At 46.1% G+C, this 17,503-nt stretch overlaps 1 protein-coding gene across 1 annotated transcript; it reads left to right on the top strand.

Moving 5' to 3' along the window:
• The first annotated feature begins 8,433 nt into the window (after window positions 1-8,433).
• On the top strand, window positions 8,434-16,078 carry LOC146172809 (transmembrane protein 179B-like). Its single transcript, XM_084584399.1, has 4 exons — window positions 8,434-8,927; window positions 11,774-11,914; window positions 15,572-15,653; window positions 15,712-16,078. The coding sequence occupies exons 1-4, from the start codon at window positions 8,434-8,436 to the stop codon at window positions 15,835-15,837; spliced, it is 843 nt and encodes a 280-aa protein (XP_084440525.1). The 3' UTR covers window positions 15,838-16,078.
• The last annotated feature ends 1,425 nt before the right edge of the window (window positions 16,079-17,503 follow it).

Here is a 17,503-nt window from a genome sequence, read left to right on the forward strand (position 1 = left end):
TCGCACAAGGAAAACATGCAAATCACCCGAAAAAAAGTCAGCGCGGAAGTTAGGTACACATAAAGCCTGCTGCGATTGGTGCCCTCGCGAGATACGTCCGGATGACGGACGAAATCTTTTACATACCCGGAACCGGATCGACACGACGAATGAGTGTCAGCAGCGAATGCTTTGGCGGCCCTCAGCCCAGCACGTGAAGCTGTCACGCTGCGTGTCATTGCGAATTGTCACCCCCACCGTTTTTAAAGACCGATAAATATCGTAAATCGCAGCTTGATGGAAACAATTAACATAGTCGTTTTTTAACGTATGATCTATAAGTGTTGCCGGTATACTAGCTTCCTCAAGCGAATAAATAAAAAATTAAGGTAATGTAATAATAATTGCCCGTTTTGACGGATGAACAAAGTACTTCGGAATATGCAAGATAGGCTACTCTCCGCAGCTCTCGATCAGTTGGTTTCACTATGACTAGCTTGGGACATCGCATTTTAAGTTGTGTTACATTTAAGTGGGACAGCCGGTATACTCGAAGATGAATTAAGGCCAACCATGGCTCCCTCTGCTGAATGTGCGCTCACCGTACAGTCAACAGATGAAGAGCTTACTCAAACAGCAGTGGAAACGCTGCCGCGAAGAGCGTTGGGATCCTTAACGTTAAGCAGTTGCCTGGTCTCCATATAGGTCTCCGATGCAAGCAAAAAACTAAATTTTGATTTATAAAACTACTCGCTTCAAGTCATATGAAAGGATCAAGGGAGCGGGGATCCGACGTAGGTTCTTTTAAACTTGCACACTGTGTGCGCCGTTAGAGGCGGTATATGATGTTGCGGAGGCTCCTTGCGCCAGAGGCACCTCGTCTGAGAAGGCATAGCGAAAACGTGAGAAGGAAGAACTGAAACTTCATGCAAAGGATATTAACAATCCAAATTTACATCAGATACGAGTGGAACTGACTAGCAGGGAAATATTCCCTCCTCGGCATAGCCGAAGGTGCAGAGCATCTAACCTAAAATCCCTTGATAATTTGAAAGTAGCGACACTCTCCTCCGCGCCGCGCTTTCCTCCTCGATTCTCCTCGCGCGGCGGCGGCGAGCGCTGCGCACGACACGCTTTTTCCCCCTGACGCCCGCCGGCCGGCCGCAGCAGTGAGTGAAGCGCGAGCTTTTGGGCCAGGTCTGCGCTCCAGGAGTGCACAAAATTTTTGAAAAATTGCGAGAAAAGCATTGAGAATCCCGATAGTAAAGTTCATGAATTGATTGGTTTCTTCTTAGAACTGTTTGAATGGGGAATACTGATAAACAAAGCTTTCAGGCGAGTTCTGTGCTACAGACACTTTTTAAGTCTCATGATAAGGTTTTACTTTGTGCACTTAATCTAGTACTGCCTCTGACTTTGTTTGTTTTTTTTAGAGCGTGAAATCTGTCACCGTGGTAAAACTTCAGAAAACGATCCAGGCTGGTGCTTTGAACTTCAAGATTAGAGAAGGTTAAAGCAGGACTTAGTCTATTTCGCTACTGTCAAGCTATCTCTCTAAGCATAGTATATGTCACGTGATCAACCATGAGATTGGATTATTGGTTAATTGTACATGTATTTCAATCAATTACTGGGCCAAATTAATTGATATTTAGTAAATTGTAATTAAAATCTAAATTTTAGCTGCAACACCGAACCGTATACCGTTGGAAAGCTTAGGCCAAGTGTAATGGCACTGTGCTAGTTAGCGATCCGCGATAATCTGCGTTCATTAGTTAATTTTGTATAAAATCAAATTTTGAGCTGTTCCTTGCTGCTTCGAGGCAAGGAACAGGTTTGCCACAGCAGTCTTGATATGATGCTGATGGAGGAATTAAATAATTTTATGAGTACGTGGCCCCTCACTGACTTCGCGTGTGGTTAAAAGACAGCAGGGTACACTGGGAGGAGTGGTGGGCCCTATTGCCGATACACTGAAGTTCTGGGGCAAGCATGCTGTGGTCTCATGCGCTGTGTAAAAGAGCTTGATTTCATTGAACGCAACAATCAAATAAAAAAATTACAAGGTGCACATAGGTCTTGAACGTGCGGAAATGAGAAAGCATATAACTGCCAATTCATTAACTGTCGCTATCCTATCTATCACTATATCTACTAATGCCAGAGACCTATCGTAACTGTCACTATCCGCAACGAACACTATCACCTCACTATCCGGGCCTATTACTATAATTTACTATTATTATCCGTAACAGTCACCATCGTTACCTATCACTATTCATAACCATCACTATTTAATCTGATGCAGTCCCATGACCCATTGATATACTTCAATTTTCATTGACTTACGTTGTCAGTCATATCTCTATTATCTCATAATATCTGACGAGACAACTATACATTGACTTTTAATTCTTATACTTTCTTGTTTTCTCATAAATAGAGGTGGGAAAAGAGCAAGCCACAGAAATAACTGACTACTATCAGCGCGAGGTTCATGTCTCTGTCAAGGAGGCTTCCTTTACTTCACAGGAGAGGTCGGTGAGAGGAAATTGATGGAACTGCGTTTGGTCTGTTTTTTTTTTTTCGAGTTCGTGTAATATTTGCGGCTCAAACTGGTCTTCAGTGAAATGTAGCTAGAACATAGAGCGATGAGATAATTACTCAGGCTAGGTGAAAAAAAAAATTTTGCATACAATTGAAATGAGTAATATGTTACAGTGTTAAGAATTGTTGCTCGCAAAATGTTCCCCTATTTTTACATAATAACTATAATCATTATTGATTGTTTAAGTTTCGTAAATACAGAAAATTGATGCAATGATTTCGGCTGATTTGACATCGATGGGATAACTTTTCTCGCAATAAATCAATACGCGGAATCGCGCTTTTAGAGCTCCAGCTTTCAAAGCGAAGGTAACATGCCAACGCCTTGTAGTCATGGTCAAAGTGAAGCGTGTGTGATCATATGAACACCTCCTGCACATTGGCCGTATCCCTGATAAAACGAACGCATATTTTTTAACCCACGCGTGCGTCGAAGCATGGCAAGACACATTCAAGAATTGAAAAAAAAAAATGCCATACAACCTATCTAGTGCAGATTACCCGCAATACCTCGGGTTTACTTGCCAGAGTTTTTCAGGGCCAGCATTCATTGCTCCTGAGTAACCGACGCACACTACAAGTAAAAGCTGGAAAGGCTAGCTCCTCTACAAGCCCGAATTTTGATTTTTAGTGAAGGAGGCCAGGGATCCTAGCATAATCGCGACAAATGCAATCGAGAGACTGTAATTCTCCAGTTATTTCTGACAGCAAAAAGCAGATTATAGCGCCCTATTTCTGACTGTACAGAAGTCGAAGCGTGTTAAATGATGGAGCCTTGGAGCCTCGCAGAATATTCAGCATGCTGCAGAGGACAACCTTATTTTTATACAATGAACATGCTGCCGCCGCAAAAATATTGAGCAGCAAGCAGGAATAAAAAACGCAGCGTCAGGTGACGCGTTATTACGGGGAGTGAGAAAGGCACTCGACGTCGCAAACAACTCTGTTGTTTCTAGGAATAAACGTCTTTCGACTAATCTTGTGAATCCATTGACTCGTGCGCAAGCCGTCACGCTTGCCTTGAGATATCATGAATACCGCATAACCATCTTCAGGTCGCTTGCTGCAGTTATACGCGCAACAGCACGGCATAGAGCTTGCACGCTGCAATAAAAGCACAGCGCGCAATATTCGCTCGCCGAGACTAGGAGAAAAATGGCGCGAAGGAAAAAGAAAACACAAGGAAAACGCCGGACGCGCGTCGGTTTCCAATGGCAACGGCAGGGAGACCAATCGTCGCTCAGGAAATCGGGCGGAGAGCCGGCCTTCAGCGAAGGGGCGCGCAAGGGGCGAGGAGGAGGCGAGGAGGTAGCGCGGCGGCGGCAAAGTTCAATCGTTGGCGTAACTTTCAAAGTATCAAGGGGCCTTAATCTAACCTAGTCCAGAACGACAGAATGCATCTCCCGGGCTTCGTTTTAAGCCTTCGAGGTGCAGCCCTAATTGCGATAATGTCCAATCGGCACGAACGTTAGCGTGATTGGTTCGTGGCTGCGCACAACTCACCCTCCAACTTTGACAGACGATAAACCCTCTCTCCACTAAACACATATGCACTCAGGAAATCATCAAGTTGATTTTAAAAATTCGAAAAGTGGAGAGAGTTCGCTCAAAGTTATCGGTCTGCCGAATCTCGCGTCCCGCTCGTGCCTTAGGCAGTGTGACTGAACCACTGTCTTGTCAATGGTCTGCAGCACCATCGTGGCATTGAACCAATGAGGTGGACCTTCATGACTACGCAGCAGGTGTCATCAAGGACAACCATTCCCTGCAATGAAGTCATAGCGACACTGAGAGTGCTTCACCCTTAAACGAGAAAATCACAGACGACCGACACTAAATCTTCGAGAACCTCCGCTCGCCAAGAATGCGACTTTCCCGCAGCAAGTAGAACGAGACCTTCTTCCGTACTTTTGCACTTCATAGAGGCCCGGAGCCCTGCTGATGTATGCGGCCGCGCAGTGTGCCAGCCATACTTGGTACGCGCACTCCACGAGCAGGAGGACGAATTGGTTAACGGCTGCGCCTGGCAGCGGATTCAGGTATCACACAGTCTGGTACGGTATACCAGGAAGCTGGAAGAGGTCAGCTACACGACGGAGAAACGCTTCAGGAAAAAGGCACTGCGAGAATATGTGCAGTGTCCTCTCTAACACTACAAACAGGACAAGTTGGTCGCAAGCTGACCCGAAGTGGTACATAAAGGACGCTCTGCTTGCTTCCAAAAAGTCCGCTGTGATGTACCGCCAGCTGGGCCTAACATTGACAAGATTATACTGGCGGAGCTGAGGAGGGAGACTTGGAGTCAGAAGTCTAACCAATTTCTTGAGGGGAACCTAAACTACATCAATGTCCGCCTCCGCCTTACGGAGACTCTCAAGGCAAGTAGCTACCTGAGCATAAAAGGAGGATGGAGAGCCAGACCGTGGCATGCAATGAGAATATGTGCTCTGGGCGAAGAGGCGGAGTCGAGTACTCAGAAAAAACGAAGTCAGGCTTCGAGTTGGAGGCATGTCCGAGTTCAGTGCCACTTGAGTCCACCTGATGTGCAAGGCGGAGGCTACGATGCCCAGGTCGGAGATACCAAGGCCTCCCCTGTCCCTAAGCAGCTTGACTGATAATGATTGATGACCTAGACAGGAAAAGTAGAAAGGTAGGCTTGAAAATCAATATGCAGAAGACTAAGGTAATGTTCAACAGCCTCGGGAAGGAACAGCAGTTTACATTAGGTAGCGAAGTACTGGAAGTAGTAGGCGAATATGTCTACTTAGGACAGGTAGTAACCACAGATCCGGACCATGAAAGGAAATAACAAGAAGAATAAGATTGGGATGGGGCGCATTTGGCAAGCACTCGCAGATTATAACTAGCAGCTTACCGGTATCGCTCAACAGGAAAGTATACAACAGTTGCATCTTACCTGTACTCACCTATGGGGCTGAAACGTGGAGGCTAATCAAGAGGGTTCTACTTAAGTTGAGGACAACCCAGAGGGCTATGGAACAAAAAATGGTAGGGGTAACATTAAGAGATAGGAAGCATGCAGAGTGGGCCAGAGAAATAACTCAAGTTACCGACATTCTAGTGCAAATTAAGAAGAAATGGGCATGGGCAGGACATGTAGTGCGAAGAGAGGATAACCGATGGTCGCTTTGGGAAGGAAAGCGTAGCAGTGGGCGGCAGAAAATTAGGTGGGCGGATGAGGTTAAGAAGTTCGCAGAGGTCAAGTGGATGCAGCTAGCACAAAACCGGGTTAAATGGAGAAATATAGGAGAGGCCTTCGCCCTGCAGTGGGTATAGTCTGGCTGCTGCTTCTGATGATTATGAAAATAAATAAATAATCATACTTCAAAGTGAGTTCCTTCTATGGGTCGTATAGTGAACAAGAAGATTGTAGTTTGGTAGTGTCTCCTTGATAAGATTGAATGTCTTGGCCTCCTCTCTTCCCCTCCTCCATCGAGCATCCCTCTTTAGCAAGTGGTTCAGTGGAGACAGCGCTTTGGATGCCTTCGGTAAGAAACTTCGATAGTAGGTGATGAGGCCCCAGAATGGACGGAGTTCTTGAATGTTCTTTGGCTCAGGAGCCTTCGCGGTGGCCTTCATCTTCCGTTAACAAGGGCGAAGACCTTCCCTGACAGTGCAGTGTCGCAAATAGTCGACCGCTGATTCAAATAAATTGTGGTTCTGGATTCAGATATACGTTTCATCTTCCGGATTTCATGGCGCCATTAGGCTTCGCTGGCGGGCGTACTTTTCGGAGTGTGATGGTGAAATCAGAACTTACATATATTCTGCACGTCGTCCGTCACGATGTCCGCGTTGAAGAACGCCTCGACACTTTACCAACGATCCGGTACGGCGTTGAACTGGACTAGCGTCGCAATCAGCGGCCGCTTTGAATTCGCCATGGCGGTTGCTTTATTGCGTCCCTGGCCGATTGCAGTGCAGTTTAGGATTTATTTAGGACAATGCTCGCGGGGTGCCATCAATCACATCTTGAGCCCTTTTCCAAGAGGCGCGCACCCTCGTGCTCCAGGTTGCCAACACACACTTTCAAGCTCAGGGTGGCCGACCACATCCAACACAGAATCGAACAATCAGGTTACCATATGTGCAAGACCACCCAACATAGATATATAAAAGCCTCGCTTATGACCATACCTGCGTGGCCTTAAGGGCAGCGCGTCTTAATCCCGAGGCACCGATGGGTTCGATTCTTATCTCACCTGCTCATGAGATGAGGCATATGCTCGTGATTTTTCGCTCACAACGCTGATACGGGATCTTCTAGAAAAAGGGGCCTTTAACACTACCGCGGTAATACGATTTATTAGATTGCTACGCGAATATATACGCAGAAAACATATGTCATCTTGTGTGATTGTTTCTGCGAACGGGAGGAAAGGGCTGCTGCTTAAAAAGATTACATAATTATGTGAGCAGAGCTCGTGTAGCGCCTCTGGTTTTAAAGCCTTGATCGCGGCCCAGTTCCTATTTAAGAGCAAAAATGCGCGCTATCAAAACCTTCCCTCCACAAATAGTGCCCGGATTGCGTGCGAGAAATTGTGCCGCGAAGCTATCCGTGAATCACCCACGAAGCGGGAACATCTGTCAGCTTGTGGCAAGGAGTAACGTCTCTTTCTCTCTCACGCACACGTTTTTGTCCTCCATGAACTCCATTCTTGCAGTCGGTGCGCCCGCACAAATACTCTATTCTTGCTTGGGTTCCCCTCCACCATTTTTCGTTCTTGCTCTACCTTCGTTCCACCTTCGTGTTTGTTGACGTCTCGGCTTGGCTTGCATGGCGGATCGCGAGCAGTTAAAACAAGCTTACCGACACTTCCAGATGGGGACCGCCGATTGACGCCTCGGGCATTATACAATTTACTTTTTTGGCTCGTAAAATTAGCTCCTTCCCCACGGAGGAGCGAAGAAGAAGGTGCGACGATGCGGTGTAGGTGAGAGGGGGGCGCCATTTTTAAACCTAAGAACAGACATGCAAGTGAGAGGGGAAGCGCAGTAGGCATTGCAGGAGTGCACAAGGACACGCATAGGGGCACGCTTTCAAAAAAGCTTGTTAGTTGCGAAATGTAAAGAAGTGAGACGAAGCCAGCGCAGCATTCTAACGCTTCGCAAGCCGGTGTCTAGGTATTGCTACAACTGTATAGCAGACTGCTGTACAGGCTCCAATATAAACACGGCGCCGAAGGCCGGTCAACAGGACTTGCAATGGGCTCTCGGATGCATGATATGCTTGCTTTGTTTTTGTACGTATCCTCCAGACACATAACGATGCACTTCTGTTCAATATCAGAGCAATCCGACGTCCCGCAGGCGCGCTTTTCAATAATGGCCGAACAATCACGCGTGGCCGTGCACAAGCATTTAATTGCATGGCAGGGTGCGCGAGAGCACCGTAACGGTCTCTCAGCCGACCGGGTTCTTCCATGGGCGCAATCATGACGTCGGCGCCCCGACCTTGCCCTCTATTGGAGCTCAGTCGACCACGTGACGACGCGGAGTTAGGCTCGTATGAGAAAGAAAGGGGGAACACTCAGTAAAGAAGGGGGCAGTCAGAGGCATGCACTTCACCTCGCGAGCTCACAACTCGGCGTGACTTCTTAAAGGCGGCTTGCTACTTATGCGTATATTTGTAAGCACTGCAGGTGTCAGGCTCAAGTCGGTCCATCAGCTGCACCGATTTGCCCCGTGCCGAATACTGCACTGTACAAGCTACACCGATCGGCCCGTCAACGTACGACATGATCTTGTGAAACAGAGACTTGCACGGATAAGGTCAGCGCCAGAAACACCCGTTAATTCGATCCTCTTTCAACTGGCCCGGGAGTCATGGGTAGGAAACATAAGAGGCGTCCGCGCGAAAGCTGCGACTCCAGCAAGCTTGTGCCACAGACCAGGAGTACGCCAGTGTTCACCGGAGGCGACCCGGAGCACGACAAGAATGACTTGATGCGGCACCAGAAGCGCGTGCACCAGTGGCAGAGAATTCACATCGCCCTCTTTATGGGCGCTTTCCTGTGCTCGCTAGCCGGCATCCTGGCCTTCGGAATGGTGCTCAAGAATTTCGAAGTGTATTGCCCGCTCTTCGCCAACGTCAGTGTGGAGCTGAAACACCAAAGTGACGTCACCAACGCTACAATTGCAGCACTGCAGGACCCATCACGCCCGTTATACTTCGTCGTCGACCACGCGGACAGCTCGTGGGGCAGCAAGAAAACGTGCGACTTCTGCCTCTTTACGAATGTGTCGTCCTTCATATATGCGTTCCTGTGGCTGTGGATCTTCTGCTCCTTTTCGCGAAAGGTAGAAGACATGGATGTCGTGTAAGCATAAGTATTGTTCTTATTACTTTGATTGTATTGAACAAAGTGAGGTTGTAGAGGCTGAGTGAAAACGTTAACACTTGGCGTGGATAATTCGTTTTAAATCTTGCATACAGTAAACTCAGCTGTTTCTCGAATGAAAGCGCATCAGTCTATAGATACCGCACAGCGGACGATGGAGGAGTAAATGTGACTTTTATCCCTCATATACATATAAGAAACCGTATATCCCACAGGGTCGGCATTATGCTGTTTTGGCGACGAAATATGCTGCGTTAATTGCTTGTCATTCTCAATGCACTTTTATTTGGATTTGCTGCATTAGTCTCTTCTATCTCTGAAGTCAAATTTTTTTGGAGATCACTTAGTGCCGCAACTATGAAATATTGTAAAATATGTTTCAACGTATATATACCAATGAGATATGTCCCGACTTTCCCCTGAAAAACTGCGCTTGTCCAGGTTTTTGGGACACGTCCGTAGCCGCTGCCTTGTCAATGTCCATTAGTCGCCATAGTTATTCTGACCTTACACTGCACTGGTGCGAAAGTCAACACTTAAACAATCGAGTGATACAAATAAAGGCCGAATGGTGTTAAAAGGGCGTGGATCGCCACGAAAGTTATAATGACCTCTGGAAATCGTTGCAGCAGATCACGCTATGCACTCCATTGCAGTTAGTTCATTACTATAATAAGAAATTCAACCATTACAACTACTTCGTTAAGCACAAAGAAGCCTTGTATGTAATGGCATGTGTTTGCAATTGGTATTACTTCTAAAGTGTAAACACCATACAGCACTTACGTTCAAATACTGTATTGCAACAATGGTGCCGCAGTTCTTTGTAACAGTAAATTACGACATGCATACTCGTTACGAGACGAGTATGAGAGTTTCCGTTCCAACAACGCCGTATCAGGCATAGCACAATCTGCACAGCTCAAAAACCAGGGCGTGGATTTGTGAGAAAATTATTTATGGTCGCATGTAAATTATGATCATACGGGTTTGCCATTAAGATTTTGTCACTCACACTGAAGGAAGGAATGCGACTTGCTCCGTCCCTAGACACCGCCTCTATCGTTAAACTCGATGGAATATGTAGTCGCAGTCCGTCTTGGTCAGGTAGATCTGGGTGTTCCATTATATAGGCTGCCCAAAACATGGCTTCATCGAGGTCATTTTCGGAGCGGAAACAGAGAACAGGGGCTGTATTCTACAAGGATGTATTTTTTCTTTTCATTTGGCGACACATGACGGTAGCTTTAGCCTAAAGCAGCCAGTGGACAAATCGTAAAGCACAAGGCAACAGGTCACGCTGTCGACGGTATAGCCATTGCCACATGTACTGTATGAGCTGTATGTCCACTGGCTGCGTCATGCGACCGATGCTGAGGTCTGGTCACCAATGAGCGAGTGCTGCGGTTGCTTTTCACATACGCTTGAAAGCTGCAGCATTGTCACTCAACAGCACTGAACAATGCCAGAAGACCAATCGAATTCGGAATGCGAAATCAACAATGGATCTCTATGGAATATCGAAAACATGTTGGGATTAAGTGGAGTTGGAAATAAAGGACCGCCGCGGTGTCTATACCTCACCGAAGCGCCTGTTAGAATCAGATGAATTTCAATGATCAAGATTATGCGGTACCTAGCTGTCCAGTAGCTTTGTGTGCGGGACCTTTTTGTTCTTCAAGGAATATATAAGCCAAGTTTGCGAAAAGGGAAATTTCAGGGAGTTTCGGGAAACATTAAGGACCGAAACAGTTCATCTCTTTTAGACAGGCGCAGATTTAAATGCGCTTCAGCGAATATGCACCGCAAGTGTTTATTTTAGAGTCTACTAAAAAGATAAATGGTATGGAACATCAATGCACAGGGTGATCAACTTTTATAGCTATAACACGGTCGCTGCTTTTAAAGCAATGTTGCATCCGACGCAGGCGCACATCGAAAACAATATATGCTCACAGGCACCGGAGGTGGGGGTGCTTCGCATAGCCTGCCGCCTAGCTTTATTGCTTGGCCAGATCGGATGCAATGTTGCTTTGAAAGCAGCGACTGCGTTATAGCTAGAATCGGACGGCCCTGTATATCCATCCGTAACTGATGAATGCGAGTTGCTGACAGGCGCGGTATATTTGGAAGACGAGAACAGTGTCACGCCAAGGCTGCTAATCTCACATTCGTTAATTTGTACGCAGTTCAAAACATGCAAGACCACTGTCTTTAATTATCCACTCGAAGTTAACAGCCAAGGTTAGGGTGACGCAATGAAGCGCAAAATGATGGAATAGCATGCAATAATCACTCCGTGTGCTATAATTATGGTATAACGTTGTATTATAGTCGCGTTGGTCATCCACGTGCTAACTTCGACTGACTGTATAAAGAACGCGTTACTATATTCTTAAGAAAGGGAATATTGCTGCATACCTATAGCGTGCTTCCTGCAATATGGGACAAGAACTTGTAGTCTAACAAGAGTGCTTGGGATAAAATTGAGGGCAACGGAGCGACCTACGTCACTCAGAGCGACTAAGCGTTATACAGCAGAAAATAAACAGAAAAGGGCGGCAACGTATATGACTGCAAAAAGTTTCAAGGTAGGAGTAGCTAGTGCTAATCACAGACTGTTCGGAGATACCTTTGTTTGTCCTCCAGATGACGTGCATAGGCGGGGTGATAATGGCAGAACGTACATGAAACATGTTCAGATTCGCGTGAACTCTTCAAGTTTATGCAATCAAGTGGTACAACACACAAGTGTATACAGCCGCTCAATCAATGCGGATGAAGTTCTCTGACATGGTGATCTATGACTGGTGCCCTTTCAGCAGAAGGAGCAGCCCGTGGAAGATGGTGCCACCTGCTCTGTTCATCACTTGCATCTTTTCGCTGCTCGTGCTCACGTCTGCCGTCCTGCTGACAGTGGGACAGGCCAGCCTATGCAACTCGCTGGAACGAGAGACTCTGGTCAGGTGAGCTAGCACGCATTTGTCAAAAGCAATTCGGGAGGTTTTCTCCTATAAGCATATAGTTTTGTCCTATATCAGGATGCACTTTTGTATAGTGTCTACAGAAGAGTGAAGGTGTGTTAATATCCATCTTCGAGAGATTTGGAACGCTAGAGATTCACACAGAGTCCCATATGGAGTGAATAAGAAGCGAAGCTCGATTGTGCTCTATATATTTCATGAAGGGCGTACCTTCTCCGTCTAATCAGTGCATAGCCTCTTCACCGTGTTTGGATTTATGACGTATCGGCAGGTCATTCAATAATCTCAACAAAAACTCGCCATGCGATGCACCTTAGGACATGGGCATAAACTTGGCGAAGTTGTTTTCGCAGAACGTCAGGAACCTTGTGTTATGTTAAGCGAGGTACGTCGACTTCATACACTAGCCCAGCTTCTGGCCTGGCACGGTTTTTCGCGCGCTCCAGAGCTACAGTAACGTATATATCTATGCTTTAATATAGTCGCCAAGTTGCGCTTGGGACTCCTTGACGTGACGGTGAACTTGATCACAACGGACGCCGAAAGTGGCAAAAAAATTCAGGTGTAATTAATAATCATCTAATATCTCTATTGCAAACGGTCGAGTCTGATGCTGGCCATCTCTTGTCTTTCATTTATCCTCTATCTGAGCACGTGATCTGACGAATGGGGGCAGCGAAGAAATGAGCGCACAATGTTACCCGGTATAGGTGCAGCTGAAAATAGCGGCGCGATTACGGCAAGACAAATGTGAAACAGTGAGACTACGTTTCATTCGGTACCCCAAACTGATAAGTGCAAAAGTGGCGGGAAAAAGGAAACGCAAAGTGCTTTTATCGTTTTCGCCGAACAATTGCGAGGGGAGTATAGTGGCAAAAAAATTAGAGGGCCTCTTAGATGTCTCTTAAGAAGTGAAAATAGCGAAAACCTACCCTTCCTCTCCTATCATTTGCTTCTCGACGTTTGCCTCTACTGGCGTTCGTTGCAGTGTTATATATAATTATAATTGGTTTACAGGAAAGGAAGGGCGCAGTATCTGTCACGCACTCCCCGGCAAGAGTGAGTTTGGACGGACACCATCGCTCCTGTCGGGTGGCATTCCTTGCGCGCGTTTAAGTGCGGGATTGCAGATGGCAGGAACGCTAGACAAGAACACGTCTCGCAGAATCTCGCGGAATATGACAGATCTCGCGCACAACTTAGGCTTTCGCCTTAATAATTGCTTAAAATGGCACTGATGGCGGCTCCTGCTAATTGCTGTCCTCAGTTATAATAAATTCTTTCTCTCTGTTTATATTGACGTCTGTCCTGTGACAAAACATGCATTTATATTCGAGGGAGTTGGATGTCGGAATATTCCCGCTAGCCGATCGAAAGCTAAGACGTCCTTGCAAAAATGAACAGATTGCGACTGTTCTGGAGTGAATGGGGGTTCCTCTCGGATCCGCACCCAAAGGCACGCGTCGACTCGCGCATCTTGATTTCAGTCAACTAATTTTCTAATCATAACTTCATCTGATGTACCTATCTTCCTTGCTGTAAAACCAACCTCCACGTATCACATAGATGTATCTCTCTTAGTTTTTAAGATACAAGTATGTAAACGGTTATCAAAATCAGCCTTTCTATATTTATACCTGTATATGTGCGTGCGTACCTGCGTGTGCGTGTCGGGCGGTCTTTCAAGTAATGATGAAGGTTAGGAGTGTATGCACGCATGCATATGTGAGGGAAATGGGGCACAAATGAAGTGATTAAGCGAGCAGCGCGATGCCTGTACTCGAGTGAGAAACCACAAATACCCCATACAAATTTACTAAACCGTGCCTTCCGGTCGACACCTGTATTTCGTTCTTCTCTCATTTCTGCCTTACAAAACCGTTATTTACAGTGAGAGTGGTCCCTGATTAGGGCGCTGTAGAACATCTAAGCAGGCCAACTTATATCTATCCTCGGGCAGCTACTATCATTGTTCGTAACGGTTTGTCTACTGTTTTTATTCGAGGTTGATAACCGTCGAATCAGATGTAGTGATGGGAAGCGTTGGGACATCGGAACTGCGTTTTTGAAGTGTGATAGCATTTAAGCTGCATGTCGTCGAGGGTGGAATCCCGCGTTGTGACAACGTTCCTTGATTGATCGAAAGGGTCGGGACGACGCAACCACATGACCTTGCTTGGATAATTAAAACTCCCGCGTCTATCGCACAGTAAACGTAAGCACGTAATTTCTCATTAGTGTACGAGTATAGTGACGTCCCTCTGCCGCCATCGTAGTGCCTGTAAAGAAAAAAAAAGGCATACAGTTAATTTACAGACTCTAGAGGGAAAGCTGCCCATTCACCCAACTTCTCTTCGGTCTCGGCTTTACCCCCTGAGAAAAGGGGTGATCCAGCGGTTAACCGAACCTCTGCTTTTCAATCGTCAGTCGGAGAGTGTAGGCATACGGCGCATACCTATACACGACTTATCAACGTTCGTCCAGGGAGATAGTGTAGAGGCCATATCCGACGATTTCATACCGCAAAGTAGGCAGCAGTATAGATTGCAGCAGTACTTAGTGTCACCAATCCGTCAATTATTGAAAACAGATACATTTTAATTCGATAACATTTAAATTCTCGTCCAGTGAGGAACCACTAGCTCTGTCAAGAAACTTCGTGGTTGGTCGAAAGTTTTGACGTAAAGGCCACGTGTCATTGACCAGCAAGTGATGGTAGCAGATTTGAAGATTAGGCAAACCTTCCAAACAGTGGGTGCACGCCACAATGTGGCAGTTGGTGCCTGATGGACAAAAGGGGTTGGACCACACAAAATTTTAGGGATAAAATCGATTAATGAGTGTATTAATGGGTCGATTTAGCATAACCTGTTAATTTACCCGAACATTGGGTAATTAAGACGAATTTCTGCGTGGACTGAGGTGGACTAATTCACCTCAATTAAGGAGTCGGGATAGAGTACCAGCAATTTTGAGAAATAGGTTACTGGTGCTCCTATCTCATTGCTTCATTAAAGAAATGCTTAAAGAGAGCCCAACTATTTTTAATAACAATGTCGCTCTTCTCTTCCACGTCAAAACCAATTCTTGGGATACTGTTGGCACGAAGCCCGTAGAGAACTTTTGTAATTCGTGTATTATAGCGCTCATGAGCTCAGTACTAATTCGAACAACTGTTTATCATCTGGACTGTCGCTGCCTAAACACTCAAGAAAACTGGGCTAGTTATAAGTGCGGGGCAAAGACGGTACTGCAGTTATGCATTGCGATAGCAACATGCACACTCGTCGCTGATAGGACGCCTGCCGATTTTGGTGAAGGAATATGATTCACTCACCCGAAAGTGGCGATTCGACCGTGTGGAAGGGGCACAGGGGAATCAAAAAGATTTCTTCTGTTAGGAGGCACATGATATGTTTAAGACTCCACATTTCTATTCCAGTCTAGCTGTGTGTATGAAGAATGTGTGAATTTAGTTCGGATTTGCATGTGCAGCTCACTGCACGCATTCTGCCATCATCAGCTCTTGTCATATAATCCCAATATTTTCCTTTCCCTTTTTCCCCAGTGTGGAGTAGAACTATATACTTTGTCCGTCCGGCCAACTTTCCCATAAGCTCCCTCTCAATACTACTGCAGCTGCAGCGACGCGCAGGACTTGCCCTGGAAGCCAGGCGTCATCAAAATGACCGATTTCCACACGCTCTTCACTAGAGCCGAGGTAAATGCGGAACTTGTTTGTCTAAAGTCGATGTGATGACGTTCCCGTCTGTCCGCAGCTGGCTATTTGGCTCGCCGCGGCCTGCTGGTTCGTCAACTCCGGGCTTCTTTGCTGCCGCTGCATCCTGCACCCCGACGTGGCAACGACGGGAAGTGTGGTCCCACGGAGAACGTCGACCGCGTGACGACGGGAACAGCGTGGACGCTGACACCAGCGTAGAAGGATCTTACTTAGTCAAGAATGATCCGTTCTATATACTAATGGTTCTCCTGCTGTTTAGACTTCATCGGTGCAAGTGACCACAAAAATATTACAGCCTTCTTTGTTGACATCAAAGATTTGTTGTAGTCAACGTCGCATGAAGGCATGCTGTCCGTTCTCGGGGCTGTAAATTAACCGTCGACTTCCAGAATGCCTGTGGTATGAATGCGGCGGGTTTTCCAGAGTATTCATCGCCGTATTTTACGTCTACCTTTGTTGCTTTCGGCAATAACTTTTTTATCTGCATAAGCAGGTAAATGTGTTTGCGTAGGGTATACAGTGCATTGCACCCATCTTAAACAACTTATTTTTAGCTCGATGTGACAAGGGTCTTTTTGAGCGGTTGGATGACCATAGGATTTACAAGCAATTTCGATGCATTGATGACATTTTAATTGTTTTCGATATATCTGTTCTTGTTTATTTCGAATTACGGCTCTTTATTCCATGCTTTCTCCCTCTGACGTTTATCCATGCATGGATTGCCCGCGTGAAACATTAGGTTTTTAGCTCTGCAGATACATTTTAACAACGATCAGGCGTGCTGAGCGTATGAGCTTATGAGAACAAGCCTCATTTCTCATACAGCTCGGTACACTCAAAGCTGGTAAAGAGAAGCATTGTCATTTTATCCTTGTCGAGAGCTCTCAGCAAGTCATGTGAACTTGCCATGGAAGAAACGGCAGAAAAGCAGATGGAGTGTTTAGAGGCGGCGGGTTACACTAAACATGTTGTTTCAGTCGCTGAAAGCCTTCATCACAGAAGGAAAGTTGCATCACGCATCAAAGAGCGGAAAAAAAAAATAAAGAATAGATAGCCATGGTCACCTATATTTGCATAAAATATCCCACAACCAAGGAAGGTTCGAGAGTAACAGTGCCAAAAAGAAAAGTTTATTGAAGTTTGCGCAATAAGAACTGCCCTTAGTGAACACGGGAACATTACTGTACAGTCAAACGCAGATATGCTTACGTGCACTGCATGATGAGGTATTGTCTACAACATTTCGCTGTGGCAGTTTCTCTGCGATTTTGGATGTCCTCATTTTCCTTTCAGACTTAGATGTGTATTTCCCTGATACGCAATAAATGCCGTGTTGAAATTTAGCGCTTGTCCCGTCTTGTCGTCATCCTCACCTGTATGCCCCTACGCTGTTTCTACCCGAAAAATTCAACACACGTATCGCACGTGAGCAAGTATACCTGACTTTCGGATGATATGGAACTGCAAAGAACAGTTATAGAAATACAACACTCCAGCACTCTGTCAAACTAAGTGGGAGGCGGAGCCGGCCCACACGGGTTTCTCTGAGCAACGCAAGCTTCTCACCAGGAAGGCTATTACTTGGGCTGTTTGCAAAGTTTGCTCATTTTTGACGAAGCCTGAAGCGCAAAAAACAAACAAACAAACAAAAACAAGAACAAGTACGTGAAACAAATCTTTCACGCCCGTCTTATTTTTCGCTTATACTAAGCGCTCCAAATAGACTTCAGATGAAGTGGTGGAGTAGGGTCGTATATTGCTCGCTTCATGAAACTTCAATCAGCGCGTCTGCACTGGCACAGTGCTTTGACCCGACTTCGACGTGT

The sequence above is a fragment of the Amblyomma maculatum genome, chromosome 11 (genome assembly GCF_055883805.1).
Source record: "Amblyomma maculatum isolate TAMU_Amacu chromosome 11, ASM5588380v1, whole genome shotgun sequence".
Lineage (NCBI taxonomy): Eukaryota > Metazoa > Arthropoda > Arachnida > Ixodida > Ixodidae > Amblyomma > Amblyomma maculatum.